The 18573-nt window shown below is 44.3% G+C and overlaps 2 protein-coding genes across 7 annotated transcripts in view; one reads left to right on the top strand and one right to left on the bottom strand.

Moving 5' to 3' along the window:
• SNX25 (sorting nexin 25) overlaps window positions 1-10885 on the bottom strand; it is an 86945-nt gene extending 76060 nt beyond the window's left edge. Inside the window, exon 1 of one of the 2 annotated variants that reach the window (XM_051616767.1) lies at window positions 10158-10885. In XM_051616767.1, the coding sequence (XP_051472727.1) occupies window positions 10158-10613 (456 nt within the window). In that variant the 5' untranslated portion in view covers window positions 10614-10885. The remainder of the gene's footprint in view (window positions 1-10157) is intronic. The other variant, XM_051616765.1, reaches the window with a different exon arrangement.
• Window positions 10886-17005: 6120 nt separating this feature from the next.
• Window positions 17006-18573, top strand: part of CFAP97 (cilia and flagella associated protein 97) — a 42239-nt gene continuing 40671 nt past the window's right edge. The window contains exon 1 of one of the 5 annotated variants that reach the window (XM_051616771.1): window positions 17006-17102. Coding sequence is in view for 2 of the 5 variants with exons in the window: in XM_051616768.1 (XP_051472728.1) it covers window positions 17427-17487 (61 nt within the window). In the remaining 3 variants the exon portion in view is untranslated. Of the gene's footprint in view, window positions 17103-17258; window positions 17350-17426; window positions 17488-17514; window positions 17644-18573 lie in introns of those variants that run through there. The other 4 variants (XM_051616770.1, XM_051616768.1, XM_051616769.1 and 1 more) reach the window with 4 other exon arrangements.

Below are 18573 nucleotides of genomic sequence, written 5' to 3'. Positions count from 1 at the left end.
AGCAGAACCAAGAGGCTGCTGAGTCTCAGTCCTTAGAGTATTCACAACTCAACAGGAGAAAGCCCGGAGCAACCTTACCTAGTTGGACTTGCTCTGAGCAGGAGGGCGGACTAGATGTCCTCTAGACATTCCTTTCAACCTGAACTGTTCTGTGATTCTTGACAACCCTTAAGAGAACTGTGAATTTAATTCAGTGACTGATAATAAATCAGATCTTAAGTTGTTTTCTCTAAAACAGCTGATCTAACTCATCTTTCCTTTCAGTCTTACAAATCTGCATTTGGCAGAATCAAGTCTTAAGTCTTGTTAGCCTAGATTTCCTTTTAAAAAATTCTGTTTCTGCAACAACAATAATGATGAACAAACTAAATATGCAGGCACTCCTGAGTTCGATGGCATACGGCAACAAACACCTTAACACCAGCAGTAACAACCCAGTAACACAGGTTTACCAGCATATGTGATAACAGATTTAAGAAAATTCACAGCATAAACTCAGCTCTAGCAGCTAAATTAAAAATCCAGCAGATTTCACTGGAAGATTTTCTTCCAACCTCTACTTCAAGTCAGATGGAGGGCGTATGCAGAGAACAGGTTCAGCTAGAAAGCCCAGACTTAAATGTTTTCACATTTTTCTTCATATGTTGCTCATCTAAAGGAAAATGGTTCTACATTTCAGGAAATCGTAGGCATAACCCTGACTGAGCCAAAGATGTTCATAAATGGATTTAACACAGTCAAAGCTCTAGCTTACATACTTTTTTGTACTGATTAAAACCTGGTATGCTCCCATTAGTCCTGACTTGCACTATCACAGCCCAAAAAAAATGAGGCCCCACTCTGTGGAGTTTATTGTTGAAGAACAGCAGAAACCAGACTGAAACTTACATTAGGCTTGACAAAATTACTTGAAGAGGTAGTGGTAGAGCATATTTGCAAAGCATATGCAAAGAATGAGGTCGCCAACAAAGAGGGAGGCCTGTTTACTGGAACAGTTCAAGTCTTCCCCAATTTTTACTTTGCTTACAGGGTGAAAAAAAGATGTTTGTACTTCCTGGAGACTGCTGAGTAATACTCATTGTTTGATACTTTTGAGAATTATTTAAGATGCGGACTACAACAGTCTGAAAGGTCCAGGAAAAAAAAAAAAAAAAAACAAACACACTAGGCTGGCAATGAGCCTGAAATTGTGTCTCCTAGAGATGGAAAAATTAAGTTGAAGTCATTTATTGGTTTAAACAAGTAATTTAAAATTAGTTTTGAAGAAAACAATGAATACTAAAGAATTAAGAAGGTGTTTCCACAACTTCACTGAATCAGTGGCAAAGCACAAAAAACACACAAGTACCTTGCACTATCAAGAAATCTGTCTGCAACACTTGGTCATCAAATGCAGTTCTTAAAACATAACAGCAGAGAGCCAGGCATATGCTCTAGACACACCACACACAGACTTACTTTACCATGCAGTTAAAGCTAGAAGCAGAGAAAAATTAACAATTATTTCTATTACATTAACTCAATTACAACAAAACTAGAACAGAGCCCAGGACAGATCCCACAATATAAATAGGCATTGTGCGTGAGATGCTCAGTTTAATTACTGATCCAAAAGCCAAAGACCACATCAGCATGCAAGAACTATCCAGTTACTCATAGCAAATCATTCCACTCACTGATGCCCTATAAACTTTCTTCCTTTATTTGTAAAACATACATAAACATCATACTGAACTTTGATGATAGAGTCACAGCTTCAAACATTACTTCACTAAACTCTCCATAAATACAGCTTTAGCTGATGTGGATAGATGTTTTCTTATAGCAGTAAATATTACTTCAACTTACAATGCAAAAGTAGAATTCTACTCACAAAAGAGTTATTATTAATATCTATATTTCTATTTTAGATTACAAAGCAAGTATGTATGTCAGTTTAATCATTAATCTACATATATTAAGGGATACCATAACTACCAATATAAAAATCAACATATTTAAAGCATGTTAACCCTATTATGTTAAGCATTATTATCTCAAAAACAATTTTGTAACATGAGAATATCTTATTTCCACTAATATAGTAGCTTCTGAAACACGTGAACTGTGTTTATTATATGGGATATCTTCTATCTTAAATGCACCATGTCCAAAACTGATAAAACTGAAGTGGTATAAAAACTTCATCATCAGGGCAGAACTTCTTTCACTTGTGATTCCACATAATACTGGATAGATACAAAGATGAAAATGAAGCTTTTCTCAGGTAATACTTCCATTCCCATCAGTACAGCTAAGAAATAATCAGCAAGTTAGCATTGAAATTTCTGTTCAGCAAATATACATTATTCTCTGCTGGCATCCTTAATATCACCATCACAATAAAGGCTTATGTGAATTCCAAAGGTACATGAACAGCCCCAGTCTAGTGAACATCTCCACATCCTCCTTCTCTGTTAAAAATAGACGAGAACCTACAGCCTATACTTCAAGGCAAAAAGAGCCACATGCTAGGAAAGCTGAATTGCTGGCAAGCCAGAAAAACCTGCACAGATTCATGCCTCAGCTGCAGTCTCAGCTTGATGATCAGAGAGAAACTCCTGTGTTGTCTATTGCTAAACAGGACTTTTCACCCTACAAAGGCAGGGCGTTCTGTCTTTTTAACATAGCACCACAAAACACACAGAATGAATAGTCATCTTTTATTAACTAGTTATCTTTCACTGTGCATACTTAATAGGAAAATGGCCACACGTGCCTAGCCACATAAGCCTTCCGTGGACACAACAAAAACTTCTTCCCCTTATGACTACACAATTTATTTATTTTTTTTATCACTTAACAAGGTGGTAGCTTGGAAAAGGATATAGTATTCTACATAACCGTCTCTTCCTTGGGTAAATGTTGCTGCTGTCTTTTGTAGACCACAAGGAATCATGACCTACAGAAGAAACCTGAAGACATTTTCAAAATGTTTCTGAACCATGTATACCATGCTTTCAATCCCAAAGCATATCTTGAAAGCAAGAGGCAATCCCTGCTGACCTTATTACAGAGGTTTTGGTTCCACCTTTAGGACTCGCCTGCCAGAGACTTGGACACCACAACACCAAAGAGCCCACTTGCCATCTGTCTTACAGACCCAGCATGGCTCAGTTATCAGAAATGAACTAACTCCTTAGTTACACTGTCAGTCATTAAACACTCATGAAAACTGAGGTACAAGCAGCCTGATTCACAGCAAAACATGAAAAGTCAATCTAACACAACACTGAGAAAATGAAACGTGAAGCACAATATACTGCAGAGCTGAAGATGACACAGGATACAATGGAAGGAAACAGAAAGGGTTGCATGACAGGACAAGAAATTTCTAAATATATATTATGGAAAAAAGGCTGCGTGGAAAACTAAGTCTGCTTGCTGCCAAGGAGTTACAGGACAAAGAAGCGAGACACAGAGTCTGAAACACTTTTCATTTCCTGAAACCAGTCTCCTGTGAGAATAGTTACCACTTCAAAGGTACACATGCAAGTAAACAATGCATGCAGCTGTGATAAAACTTCCTATTATGAAAAATATTCCACAGATCCCTAAAAATAAACTGTAGCAAAAATGTCCATACTATAGGTTCCAAAGTGCAATAGGCCCCCACTGAACTGTAACTGAATGTTTGAGATTCATGTAACATTCTCTTAAATTAAAAAAAATATTCCTCATACTGGTGGGCAATGCTACTATATCTTTTCAAGATTTTGATTTCAGGACTTGCCTAACAGTAAACTCACCTGCATCAACAAAAGCTGAGTGCTATCTCATGTAGACAGGTTAACAGTAGGAACAAAAGTATCAGACTCCTAGTCCTCTTAAAAACTAACCAAACAAACCAAACTTCTCAGTTTAAAGGGTCTACTGGTCATTTTCTTGGGATTCTCATCAGTGAACTGCCTTGGCTTGTTTAGACAGGCCTGATGGGCATCAGCACTCCCATCATATAATCACAGAATAGAATCACAGAATGGTTTGGGTCAGAAGAGACCTAAAAGATCATCTAGTTCCAACCCCCCTGCATGGGCAGGGACACCTTCCACTAGACCATGTTGCTCAAAGCCCCATCCAGCCTGCCCTTAAAGACTTCCAGGGGGGAGGCATCCAAAACTGCCCTGGACAACCTGTTCCAGTGTCTCACCACCCTTACAGAACAGAATTTCTTCCTAATGTCTAACCTAAGTCTACCCTCTTCCAGCTTAAAACCATTACCCCTCGTCCTATCAGTACACACCCTGGTAAAAAGCCCCTCCCCAGCTCTCCTGTAGGTCCCTTCAGGTACTGGGAGGCTGCTACAATGTCTCCCTGGAGCCTTCTCTTCTTGAAGGCTGAACAACCCCAACTCTCTCAGCCTACCTGTGTTTGTAGCAGAGGTTCTCCAGCCCTCAGATCATCTTTGTGACCCTCCTCTTGACCTGCTCCAAGAGCCCCCTGTCCTTCCTGTGTTGAGGGCTCCAAAACTGGACACAGTACTCCAGGTGGGGTCTCACGAGAACAGGGTAGCAAGGGAAAATCACCTTCCTTGTCCTAGCCACACTTCTTTTTATGCAGCCCAGGACACGGCTGACTTTCTGGGCTGCATGCACACATTGCCGACTCATGTTGAGTTTTTCATCAACCAACAACCCCAGGTCCTTCTCCTCAAGGCTCTTCTCAATCCAGACTCCACCCAACCTGTATTTGTGCTTGGGATTGCCGCAACCCAGGTGCAGGACCTTGCACTTGGCCTTGTTGAACTTCATGAGGTTGGCATGGGCCCACCTCTTCAGCCTGTCAAGGTCCCTCTGGATGGCCTCCCTTCCCTCTAGGGTGTCAACCACACACACAGCTTGGTGTCATCAGCAAACATGTGGAGGGTGCACTCAATTCCACAGTCCATGTTGCTGACAAAGACGTTACAACAGCACTGGTCTCAGTACCAACCTCTGAGGAACACCACTCAACACTGGTCTCCACTTGGACATCACCCATTGATCACTACTCTCTGAGTGCGACCCGCCAACTAATCGTTTATCCGCCAAGTGGTCCATCCATCAAAACCATATCCTTCCAATTTTGAAACCAGGATGTCATGCGGGACGGTGTCAGAAGTGTAAAAAAATCCAGAAACAACTGATAAATAAAAAGAATGGCTGTAGATCTGAATATTTGGTTGCAAGCCCAAGATGATCTAAAAGAAGCACAACACAAGAGCAGCAAGCAGAGACTATAATGACTGGAAGAAGTAACAGCAAAAATCTTGCCATACCAGAGTTCTCAAAATTCCCTAACGGACTAGAAATTGAGACAGACCACGGAATATCAGAGAACCTCAGCTTGGACATGGCAGATACTCAACCTAGGTTAAAATGCCATCCCATCTCAATCACTCAGACCATTTCCAATAATCTCACTACTCACACTCCTATAGTTTAAATTTAAAAAAGTACTATCTTCCAGGATCCAGAGTTTTCAATTATTACCTGATCCAGTGAGAAAGATTTACCCACGCCCTCCCATTAATGCCAGATTCACAAAAAGTCCACAATCAAGGATGGAAAAAGCCCTTAGAACATAACCACAGTCACATATGTGTTCCTCAGGGCCAGAAAGTAATAGTAAACTATTTCTGAAAATGGAGAGCTACTAAGTAGAAATGAACAAGAGTGACCAAATATGTCAGGAGCCGAGTTGTACAGAAACACTTAAAATCATTGACAACTGCTATTCAGAAGAAACCAAAACCAGGACATTTGCTGGAAAAAAAGACATTACCTTACTGTTGGTGTTGCAAGACAACACTAGGTATATCACTCTCTATACAATGTATCATTCATTTGATCTGAATTCAAAATGCAGCCCTGAAATCTAATACACTAATCTTTGGGTTTTGCAATATTTAAATTAAGCTGATAACCCAACTCTATTATTCAGAGTTTTTGCTTTGATTCAGAGTCAAAACACTATGCTGAAAAGAAAACACTGTCCTAGGAGTCATTTGGTCTGGGTTTTTTTTTTTGTAGAGAAACAACTCACACTGGAAACATGGGGAAAACCACTTTCCTTCCCTTTCCCACTTAGTTAACATGGTTCTTCATTACTCAAATCCACCTCCCCTACAACCACAAAAGTCAACAGCAGTGTAAGGAGCAACCATGAAGGTGACACATGTTCTAATGAGAGCTACCTTTGGTATGAGAAGTCCAATGATACTTGAAAAGTGAAAATCCACTTTAAGACCAACATTTATACAAAAGAACAACTGGGTCACCATGAATTTTTACTGTCTTGCATTTTGTTGCCCTCCTCTACTACAATTAAATCTTGTCCTAAAACAGTTCCTGAGAAGTGCTGAAAAACACCCAGCAATAACACAGTGTTCAATTTCTAGATGTTGTTCAATTTCCACTATTTCAATATGAATAGAAATTATTTATCAACATTATTAATGACTGCAAGTACTTAAATGAATAAGTAAAACAATACTATGAGTTGTCTGTACACCCCTTATTTTTCCAATGAAAACATAAAAGAACATTGGAAGAAACACAAGACTGCCCAGATACACCTTGTGATCAGAGCTCTCACATACAGAAAGTCTATGTTGAAAACATACCTCATCGTGGGGATATAAACTGCAGACCTTGCTTTGTAGCTCTCAGCAGATTTCAATTGCTCTTGATGAGAATCCTGACCTCAGCAAAAAAGTCTTCACCTTTCAAGTCCCAAAGGGCTTACATAAACCACACTTAGGACAAAGCACAGCCTCAGATTTGGAAAGGTGGCTTCTCTAGTAGCAAGTTCAAGGAAAATGTAACAAGGTATATACCTTGCTCATCTGAAGTCCAAACCTGCAACATAGCACTTCCTTACCCAGGTTATTCACTTGCACGAACTGGTTCATGAAAATCAACAGCTCTAAACTCACAGTATAAGTGCTTGCAGAACTGAGAACTTAGAAAAAAACTCCTTTTTGTCAGCACAGCATAAAGAACTCGAACCAAGTTCCTTTGAAGTTGATCAAGAGTGCTCCCATTCACTTTCTAAGAGTTGAGCCTGACTCCCACTAGAGTAAATATCACTGAATACTTAGTGTTTCCTCACTAACCCCAATGTGAAAATCAAAGAATGAAAAATGAACCTGTCTGCTTTGAGTTTGTGTACATATAACACATGCAGAACAAGACACCAGCCATAAGAATCTTTCTTAAAAAAAATTAAAATTATTAGGTCAGAGGGTTCTTCCCTATTCTTGAGGAATAGAGAAAATAAGGCTGCAGAAATCCTAGCTTTACAGTCATCTTACTCCTGGCTTCCAGAAAATAAAATAGGATCATAAGGCTTTATGAAAAATGGGAGAGTAAGTACTGAATGGTAACAAAGTGGTGTAAATACAAACATGTATAAGAAAAAGGTTAATCTATGCATTTTTCAAAGAGAAATGTATGGAGGAAACTTTGCAACAAACATTTTAGTGAATAGCTTACATTTACATATGCTGCCTATATGTTCTTCACATAGGCAAGAACTATTATGTTCTTCACCTACATATTGCTGAAGCACAAATTAGGAAATCTGCTAAACACATACAAAACTGTGTTCAGAAAGTCAGTCAAGGAGCTTTGCAGCCCGAAGCCATTTTGTGTAAAAAAAAAACAACAAAAAATGTAAACTGAAGGAGTGAGAAACCCAAATAAGATGCCTAGAAGTACAACTTCTAAATAAAAAGCATAAAATATCTCACTCCTTTTTTGACAGTCCCTTTCATACAGCCTGGCTGAAAAGTGGGAGAAAAGGAAGAATTTAACTGAATCAGGGAGAAGATAAAGAAACAATCCCAGAAAAACGGTTGTAGCAGATAGAGCTGGTCTGTTAGTGACTTTCAAATATCAGATTTCAATTCCAGTCCGAAACATACCAGAGAGCTTCAATAAATCAAACACCACATACTAGACCATAGGAAGCAAGAGCAAGTGTGCACTATTTACATATACAAATCCAATAGATGGACACAATAGGAGAGCATCTTGAAGAGAAACAGGCAGTAACATACAAAAAAAGAAAGTGTTCATGGTATAGTTACTTAAATTACTGTATTTATCTCTGGCAGATTAGTTTCACTCCTGTTCAGTGGACTTACTTACATGTTTTCACAAAGAGGGAGAGAAAACGAGCAATATTTGGGTTTTTTCTTCAATTCTTGGCTTCCGAAATTAAATTCATTTTCTTTGTCTGGCTGTGTCACAAATCTGAAAGTTGCTACTCCTAGCAGCAGCAGGGAGATTCGAGTTATGAAGTTAATATAATATTTTTTTGTACTGTGTATACAAGACATGCTCCTAAAAGTAAATCTATCCACATCCAGATGTTCAGATAAGTATATTAGCATATAAATATCACTGAAGCTATGGCATTATCACTGAAATTTTTAATCTTGCAAATCTGAAGGCAACCAGAATGTATTACGGATGCATTTTTCTTTTTTTTTCCCCCCTTTGTTGTAAGGTATTTGAATGGTGAAATACAAAAGCATACAGTTCTTTACTACTCAAGTGATTATGCAGTTTGTACACATTTGTTACCCAGCACACCTATGACAAGAAACAGCTGAACAATCCCTAGCTGTACCTACTTAATACACTACATAAACAGGTACCTTCTCCTTATCACTTGTTGACTTTGCGCATTAACATCTTTTCATTTCCCCATTTCTCACTTCTAATGCTCCTACACACTGTTTATTCATCAGTCCCTTCAAAAAGCTGAGCATGATATTGAGTCTTCAAAGCAAAGAGGATTTTAAAATAGTCTACCAAGACAAAACGAGTATCAAACACACCCACTATCACAAAGAGATCCTGAATGCATCTTTGTGAAGTGTATTATTCATTGAAGTCACCAACTCCTGGGCAAACAATCCCTTCTACTCAAAACAATGTCCTGCCAGTTTCCATGAAATACAGGTCTGGAAAAACACTGCACACAAACATTTTTTCTCCCTATGTCAAAGAATGTAGGAAGAAACCATTAGCGCAGGTTGTCAGCTGATTTGATTGGCAAGAGGGAAAGACAGACAACTACACGAGTGATTTCTAAGAGGTTCTATGCCCTGCCAGCACCCTCCACTTTTTGCAAATTCAGCTGCATTAACTGCAGCCCCAGAAACACAGAAGTGACAGCACTTTTCTCTTGCTGCTAACCAGAGTACATGCAATAAGGTAATGAACTGGGTCACCAGAACAGCTAGGCTGTACACCGAGGTGGCACAAATTATGCTCCTTTTTCTCTGTGGATACTCTCAGGTATCCTGCTTGACACTAACGAAGTGACATAGCACTTCAGCCGTACTGTCTACTGCTGCAGCACTTGACTTATTAACACACTCCACCGAGGCCTACAACTCTCAGATGAGGGGCCAAGGGCACCGAACCAGAGTCACGGGCTGTGACGTCAAACTCCACATCCCTGCGACCCGTGGGCAGAGCACGAGTGCAGGCAGATCCTCATTTCCAGCAGTAGTTTTTCAGGCCTGTCTAGGATTAGCTCTGGAGCATTGGATAGCTTGATGGAGGGCGGGGAGCATAGCTGGGAGGAAAGTTGTTTTGACCAGCATCTGCAGTCAGCCTCCAAATAACCTCATCCTACCAGTCCTGTTCAGAAAAAAAACCAAAAAATACTAAACAGCGAGCTACAAAGTGCTCATTAATATAAATCAGTACATTTTAGAAGATGTACAGAAAGTAGATTTGCTTCTACTTTGCATAAAGGTCTGCAGCAGTTTGAGAACACGCTGGCACTTTCTCAAGGCATTACAATAACACTACTACTGCCCAACTTCAGGACACGCGTTTAACAATGCTACGCTGGCTCTTTGAGCACGTCTCTCTCTTTTACTAATGACATTTCAACTGAAAGAGCAGAAACGGATTTCAGACACAGCCAGCAACAAACTGCCGCGCAAGCGTTCCCGCAACCCGACGGTCTCCCTCAGAACGCAGTCTGGAAGTTCCCCGTAGGCCTGCCACCCTCCCCAGCTCCTGCCGCTCAGAGCCGCACCGAGGGGCAGCCCAGCGCGGCGGCGGGCAGGCAGCGGGGCGCAGCCGCCATCTCCCTGCCCTCCCGCTACTCACCCCCGCGCCCCGCAGGGCCGGAGCCGCGGCGCTGGCGGAGAAGTCGGGCGGCGGCAGGCGGCGGCGGCCCCGGCACACCAGGGCCATCAGGGTGCCCAGCGCGGCGGCGGCGGCGGCGCAGCCCGCGTACAGGGCGAGGCGGAGCAGCAGCAGGGCCAGGCGCGGCGGCCCGCCGGCCCCCGCCTCGGCCCGCTCCTGTCCCAGGTGGACGACGGACACGGCCAGGAGCGCCAGCCCCACCGCCAGCACGAAGCGGGACGAGCCGGGATCCTCGTCCTCCTCGTCTTCCGCCGCCTCCCCTTCGCCGCCGCCGCCGGCCACAGCGGCGGCCGCCGGGGCGCTGCGGCGGCCGGCCTCGCCGCCGGGGCCGTGCGAGCCCAGCGGGCCGGGGGCGGCGGCCCCCGCCGCCTCGCTCTGCCCCGCTGTGCTGCTAGCGCTGTCGGCACCGGGGAACATGCTGCTCCTGGCGCCGCTGGGAGCAAGAGCATCTCCCGCCGCGGCAGCCCCCTGCGAAGGTCGCCGCTGCCGGAGCCTCCGCTCTCCTCCTCCGCCGCCGCCTCCTCCGCCTCCCGCCGCCGCCACTGGCACCGCTGCGGCCGCCGGGGGAGCCGGAGCTCATGCCCGGCGGCAGGCGGGTGCGCGGCGGCCCGGCCGCTTCCCGGCGGCCGCTAAGGCGGCAGCGCTGCCCGCCGGTGGGCGGCGGGAGCCGGGCGCCGTGGCTGCACCAGAGGAAGCGGCGCCGCGCGGTGTCCGGCCGGGGGAGGAGCAGGAGGCAGGGGCGGCGCTGCCGCCGGGCGGGCCGGGGACACGTGCGGCCGCCGCCCCGCCCCGCCCCGCCCCGCCGCGGGGTCCGACCGGCCTGCGCCGGGGCCCGCACCGCACGGGTGCCCCGCGGCGAGGCGCGGAGCCGCCCAGGGCGTGGGCCGGGAAACGACTGCGCTCGGGCGAACCGAGGAGGGGAGGGTGACCCCCCGCGGGGACACACAGCGGCCTCAGGGAGGAGCCGGGTCCCGCGGAAAGGGGCCGGGTGCCCCTCCGCCACGGGCTGCCCGGCAGGGCTGGGCAGCTGCCGCACACAGGCCTGAGCCGGTGGGGCCTGGGGTGCTCTGGCCGCAGCACCAAGGGCCTGGCCTGAGCATCGACCTGGGGCTTCTCTGAGGTCCCTGCCCCTCCCGAGAGAGCGCTGGACACTCCCTCTGCCTTCACCTCTTGGATCAGCCGAAGGAGACCATAACAAAAACAAATCTCAGAAATAAAAAGTTGATGGAACCCAGCCCTGCTATCCCAGTGGAAGCCTGCCAGCACTCCCATCACCACCCTCCCTCCACTGATGTTTTAGAGCTGCTTGTGGGAGAGTCTGAGAACAAATTCCTCATATGGCAAAACCCTTGCCATGTTTCAGCTGCGCTCGGGATGCACGTTAATCTTGTCATAGGCATGGTGCAATTACAGCTCCACCGAATCTGCAGGTGCATTAGCAGCTGCCACCCACAGTGGGAGGCCTTGATCTTGTCAGAGGAGTAGAGGGCAATGCTTTCCCAAAGGAAACCAGACTTTGCAAAAGTGGATTTACAATCATTTGCTCATGGGTTTCATTTTAAGGGCAGATATCCCATTAAGAAAGTTTATCACGGTGTAAGTGTTCACAGGTATCGAGACTTCTGGGAAGCACTTTTCAGATTGTCGCTACTCTGGCAGTCCTAATGTGCAAAACAGCCCTGAACGTTACCCTTTAAACAACAGCTGTTGGTGCTGAGGTTGGAGGCCTTTTGATTTACTCACGTCCTGTACAACTTCTGCAAAAAATTACTTCTGTGAAATGAATTCTGCTAGCCTGATGAAGAAAAAGTATGAATACCAAGGCCCTGATCTTGTATTTACATTTCTGTGTAACTTCAAGAGCACAAATAGTACTGTTTCAAAACCAGACACCAAACTTCCCCATGCTTCTGCTATACTGAGTGAGCCACGGCACTGCACAGGGGTAGCACAGGTGTCCAAAAGGTTCAGCAACAGCCCAGACACAGTACTGTGACAAAGGGTCCAGTGTCAGCTCATGGTGTGGAGCTGTAATGGAAACGAGTGCACTACAGGCACAGAGCTAGTCAGGGTTCGAAGTTACAACAAATATTTTACTCCACTATTTTCTAAACTAGTTCTAAGCTAACCCACAGTGTCTGATGGTATGGCCTGCATCAAATACAAGATGGTCTCCATATATACATGCCTTTATCTGTGCAGCAATGTATTTCCTCTCAAAATTCCAAAGGTGTTCTGGAGTGATTTTAGCTTCCATTTTAGTTACTGACCAAAAGAGACATGGCTCCTTAATCTGATCCAAAGTCCTTACAGTAGCTTACATATAATTTTATTACACAGTTTATTCTCTGTAATGGATATTAAATTGAACCAAGAGCTTTTAAATGCTAGCTCAGACCACTCACAGTAACAAAAATGTATTAAGTGATGTCTCTAATGTGATTCAAGGTGAAAATTATCATACCATAATAGTGAAAACACTATTGTGATGACAGTCTGTTCCCATGTGAACTACGATGTACCAAAACATCCTGATGCTTCACTGAAGGGCTTGGGGACCAAGGTTCTTTCCAATACAGCAGATCATTAAGATCAAGAGAAAGATTCTTGCAGAGTCTGATAGCTTTGGGTTAAGGCCCAACACACTGGGATGTTTCCTATAAAGTTACTTTATGCTCATCAGGTAAAAAACAAAAAGCAAGGATCTGTCTCCAAGCACATACTTTATTCCTCAAAGATTTCAGAAAATACAGGGCTGTGGTCTGAGTCTGAGATCTGGTCTGGGGCAATCCCAAACACAAATACAGGCTGGGCAGGCAAGGGATTGAGAGCACTCACGAGAAAAAGGATTCAAGGGTGTTAGAAACGGAATGTAGTGTTGTTTTCGCATCTTAGTGTTAGAAATGTAGTGTTGGTTTCACACCCTAGTGTTAGGAAGATAATAGTTTGTTTCTGTCCTAGTGAAAAGAAACCTTATGGTGACTGAAGAGCAAAAGGAGATACCTGGGCACTCCAGGGACACCTGGGGTGGTTTATGGTCCAAGAAACTGAGGGACCTAATTGGGCTTCATCTGGGGGAGCTGAGATATCTGAACATGGCGAAGGCCATGACAAAGACAGAACAAAGTCACTCCTATGTTACGCCCCGGGACAGGATGGCACCAGATGGTATAAATCATTCTGGTGACTGGGAAGACAGCCAGGGGGCAAGAAAGGTCAGAATTTAACCTTAAAAGGTAAAAAATAAATACCTAGAATGGAATGTGTAAACAGGAGTGGAAAATTTATATGGTAATTAGAAGTGTCAGATAGGCTGTAAACCCTGGACTACCCAGCCCGTGGGGAAACGGGAGGGAACCTTGCATCAGGAATTCTATGATTCTGTGATCTAGTCTGAGATCCACACAAGAAACCAGACAGAGAGTGTAGAGGCCTTATACTGCAAATGCATTCAGGAAACCACCTCGGCCTCTGTCAAAACTACTTAAGGGAATTGAATTTTTAAATTAACCTGAAGCAGAGCATGTAATGTTGTTAGTCCTGTGTAAACAGATATTATTTTCTTATTAGAGTATTAATTCTCAGAAGTGGAGAGGAAGATAAAAAATAAACCAACCTGCAATCACAGTTTAGTCCTGCAGTGCTTACGCACAAAACCAGTTATTGTCTGAATGAGTAATCCCACCAATTTTAGCTAGGATTTGCACATCCTACCCTGAATTAGACATGTCTAAATCAACTCAAGTGTGTATCCATAGAGCTAGAGGGAGATTTGATTGTTTTTCATTTAGTTTTTAATAAAATTCTGTGACTTTTCAACCTGAGGTACAATTCCTAATATTCTAGATGACATCCTAGTTCCACTGAAGTCAACAGCAATTTTCAACTTTACCTCAGTGATACTTGAACTTCTCTTTTTGTACTTTATAAATTGCTTTTCTGTACAAGACAAAAGGACTTCAAAGGTCAATTTTCTGATCTGAGAGTTATTTTATTCTCTTTCTCTAACTATTTACTCTGTAATGGAACTAGTTTATGAGAGACAAGATTCAAATTCTACCCTATTCAAGCATTACAGCAAATGTATTTTCTACATAGACAAGACTTTTAATCTAGTTTTAAACCAGAAATTATGTCTGATTTGGGGGAAGAGTCAGCATCTTCACTTTTGCTTTTGAGCTAGAAGTGTAATTTACTTATTTGTAACATACCTTAGACAAGGCCCCACTTGTCTGAACACACTTTTACATCTGTCTTTAGCGACAATCTTGCAACTTTTACCTTCATGGTACTGCAAAATTTAAACTTCAATAAATTTGTGCCTTTAAAATGTTTAGAGAGGTTTAAAACAAATCCTTTCCTAAAGGCTTTTTCACATCTACTTCCTGTTTCATGAGTCTTTCTGGCTCACATCACATTGCTATAAAGGTTACCAATTTACCATTTCTCAATTAAAATAGAAATGTGTAGGCAAAAAAAGGTGTGTGAGCTTTCAAACCTGGTAGTATAGAAGAGTGATAACTAACACTGATAGAAACAATCGTAGAAGAGAAAGAAAAGAAATTTACAGAGTGGTGGATGTTGTTGCTTTCATGAACGCTAGCAAGAGAAAAGGAGATTGTTATACTTCTCGGTATCTTACTATTCTTTGACACCTTTCAAGAAACTCAAGAAAATTTCTGTGATTATTTCTCAAAGGTTTGTGGAACAAAAGGGCTAAAAACTGACAACCTTTTTTGCCTTTTGAAAGTTCCCCTGCTTAGATGCTTTGGACTTGATTGAAAAATATAAACTGTAAACACAGTTCAGTGGAAACCATATAAACAATCTGTTTCTATAAAAGAAGACAGTTTGTCTGATAAAACTTCACTTCAATGTTGATATATTACAACTGCAAAACCTATGCTTTATTTTCCTCCTGACAAGAATGTAATATGTGAAGACATTATGATAGAGACCTTAATTACACAGTTATACATGATCTTTCATTAGGCCCCACTCCTCCTTTACTGAAAATTAGTTTAACTGCTCTCAGAAGATTACTATTAATTTTGTTGCCCACATTTCTACAAAAAATCTAAGTTACGCTAATATAAACTGATTTTATTTTTCACTATGCCTTTTTTGAGACGGTGGTGATGTATTTTTCCTATTTACAGATAGGAACCTGACCCACAGGAAAAGGAGACAAAAGCACCCATTTAGTTCCCAATGTGAGGTACCCAAGACAAAATTTATTGAGGGCTCTGCATTTTGTAACACTTGATGTTTACCAAATACAGCTTCCATTAGTTTTAGCTGCAGCTGTGATTATTCCAACATTATTATTTCAACATTAAGTCAAGTAAGGTTCCAGAAAAATAAGAATTAAATAAGAATTAAATACATGATCAAGTTAGTCTGCATAATAGTCTGCAGAACACTGTGTAGCACAAGCAGGACTAGACTGCAGTTAACATAGGGACATTCAGTTATCTTAATCAAGAGATTTTCTTTCTTTTATTGCTGTGTTCTGACACGTTCACTACATGTATTTAAAAATATGTGTGTGTGTGTACATGTATCCACATACATATGTGCCTGTGGTGTGTTCAAGTGGCAAGTGAAATGAGGCCATGTACAAAACAGTTGTCTTGGCTGCACAGTCCCAATTTAACATGAAATTCAGTATGCTCCAGAAAAAAACGTGATACCATTAAATCTCTTTTATGATGAACAATGTGGCCAAAGTAGAATTGAATGTTTGGATTTGAAAGCATGGGTCAATAATCTAAGTGTCTTTCTTCTCACGTAATTCTTTCCTACTTTGTTAAAAAGTAGCATTACTATTATTTAATAAATGCTAAGGTCTGATATTGCAACTGGTCCCTTCAAAAGAGCTGAAATTTGTCCACCCTTTCACAGGACACTACCACTTCCCGGTGTCAGATAGCTAGTAGATAGTCACCACTTATCTAGTCAGTGCTAAAAGTAATGAAATTCTGCCTGAAGGCTTAATCAATTTTTCTGCAATAATTATACTGAGATTCAAGGATGTGGAAATCAGGTCAAGGCAGGGAAGGGTCCTGATCCAATCCGAAAGATTTGGGTCAGATGTCCCTAGAAGCCCTCCAGATCAGTTCCCTCCCTCCTGCCACTTCCTCAGGTCATGTCACTTGGCGCCACAGCCCTGCCACTGTAATGTGGGGGCTGTTACCTGAACCTGGACTCCTGCTGCATTAACATGGGACACCATCACCTCAGGGCGGGTCACTGTCACCCCTGCCTGGGGCACCATCCCCTCCATGTGGGCTGCTTAAGGCCTCAATCAGGAGTGCCATTATCCCAGCCTGGGGCACCACCACATCAATCTGGAGCACCGTCACCCCAATCTGGGGTAGTTTCCCAACACGGAAAACCACCACCTCAGCATGGCAGCTCATGTCTTCAACCCGGGGCACCATCGCTTCAGCATGCGGCCCCATCACCCCTGCATGTGGGCCCACTGCTTCAGCACGCAGCCCCGTCACCTCAACCCAGAGCCCAGCCACCTCCACTCGGGGCACCATCACCCCAGCATATGACCCCACCAGCTCAGCCTGGAGCCAGATCCCCTCAGCCTGGGGCACCATCACCTTAGCATGGGGAGACATCGCCGCAGCGACCCTCCGCTTTCTCCCCGCTTCCTGCGGGGCCGGGAGCTGCGGGACGCAACCGCAGAGCCGGCGCTGGAAGGGGGTGGGAAGGGAGCCAGGAGCTCCCGGCCCCCGGCTCCCTTCCCGCCCCCTCAGGCACCGCCTTTCCCCGCCTGACGACGCGAGGGGGCCGGCCCGGGCTGCGTAAGGAGCCCCGGCAGCTGGGCGGCTGGCGCAGGGCTGTGCGCCTTCTCTTTTCCCTTCTCTCTCTTTTTCCTCTCCTCCCGTGCGTGTGAGTATCCGCCCCGGCCGGCTCCGCAGTTACCACAACACAGCCGGGGAGGGGAGGTGGTGGCGGTGGGTTTCCCGGGGCCGGGCGGCCCGGCCCGGCGGCAGCGGGGCCTTCCGCGCCGCGTTTCGCGGGCGCCGGTGCCTCCTCCCCGGGGAAGGCGCCCGGAGAGCGGGAGTGGGGCGGCGGGAAGGGAGCCGTCGGCATTTTCCGCCCCCGCCGGTGATGATTTTTTGCCAGATCAAACAGGGTGGGAGACTTGTTTGGTTTTTTTGGGTTTTTTTTTTTTTTTTTTTAATAGCTGATGTTTTAATCATGATCTAATTTATGTTGTTACCATTTTTATTCGTTGTCTTTCTACCTGGGTCCCTGCCGGAGCCCCTCCTAGGTAGGTGTCTCCCAGGCACGCCGGGCGTGCTGTACTTGGAGGGCTTCGTCTTGCCTTGAGCCGCTTGAGTTTAGTCGCGCTGCCGTGAGACGCACTTTATACCCCGCTTCGGTGCCGTTCCTGTTCTCCCTGCTCCTCGGAGGGGTTGGAAAAGAGGTGGGAGACGTTCTTCCGAGGCCCTGCTGGGGCACCGGCCCTCCCTCGCGGGGGAGCGAGTCACCGCGTCGCGCACGCCGCCCTCCCGCTTCCCGGGGTGGGAGAGGCGTGCCGGAGCCGTGCTGGGAGACGAGTTTTGTGATGTGTTCTGGTTGGGTGTCATTGGTGGTGACTAAGTCTGCTGAAATCAGAAATCACGGTGAACAGCTTGCCTCGAGTATATTAAGTCATGGCAGTAATCAGATCTCCCTAGTTTCCTCAGGATGGTGGTATTGTAACCCCCTCCTGCCCTGCACAGGCTTGTGTTCTGCACCGAGGGCCGTAGTTTGTGAGAATAACCAACTACCCAATCTCTTAGCCCCTCTGCATTTGTGCCGAGGTCACAGAAGAGGTAACTAAGTCCTGGGCCTTTCCTCAGCAAGGTGCAACAAACAGCAATGTGCGTTGTGCTTGTGACACTCCGCTTTTACTGGGATTTTCACAGCATGCTAGGGAAACTGGCGTTTAAAAATGTGGTTCAGCATGTTTTATGGTAGAATATAATTTAAGATAATGTAACTTTATGCCTTGCTGAAGTTTTTCCCTTACTGTTCTGTTAAATGCAATTTTTCAGAAACAAGTTTTACTACAGTATGCAAATATCTATACTTGTTTGTTCTCATATAGAACATATAAAAAGCACCTAGTGCTTGTACTTGGACGCATAAATATTTGTGGTTTTAAGTTCTGTGATTAAAATTTCTGTGCAGTGCTCACAGAAACAGCAGGAAAACTATGTGGGATAGAATAACTGTAACAGAAACAGCAGAGCTAAATTTCTTTTGTATTCCTGCTTTTGTCTGTTATGAGGTGCTCATTATAGAGGATCAAGTACCATGTGCACATTTTAGCTTCCAAGAAAAAACATCCATCTATCCATCCATCTATCCA

Source organism: Apus apus, chromosome 4 (assembly GCF_020740795.1).
Source record: "Apus apus isolate bApuApu2 chromosome 4, bApuApu2.pri.cur, whole genome shotgun sequence".
NCBI classification, from domain to species: Eukaryota; Metazoa; Chordata; class Aves; order Apodiformes; family Apodidae; genus Apus; species Apus apus.
This window is presented reverse-complemented; position numbering and strand designations above follow the sequence as displayed.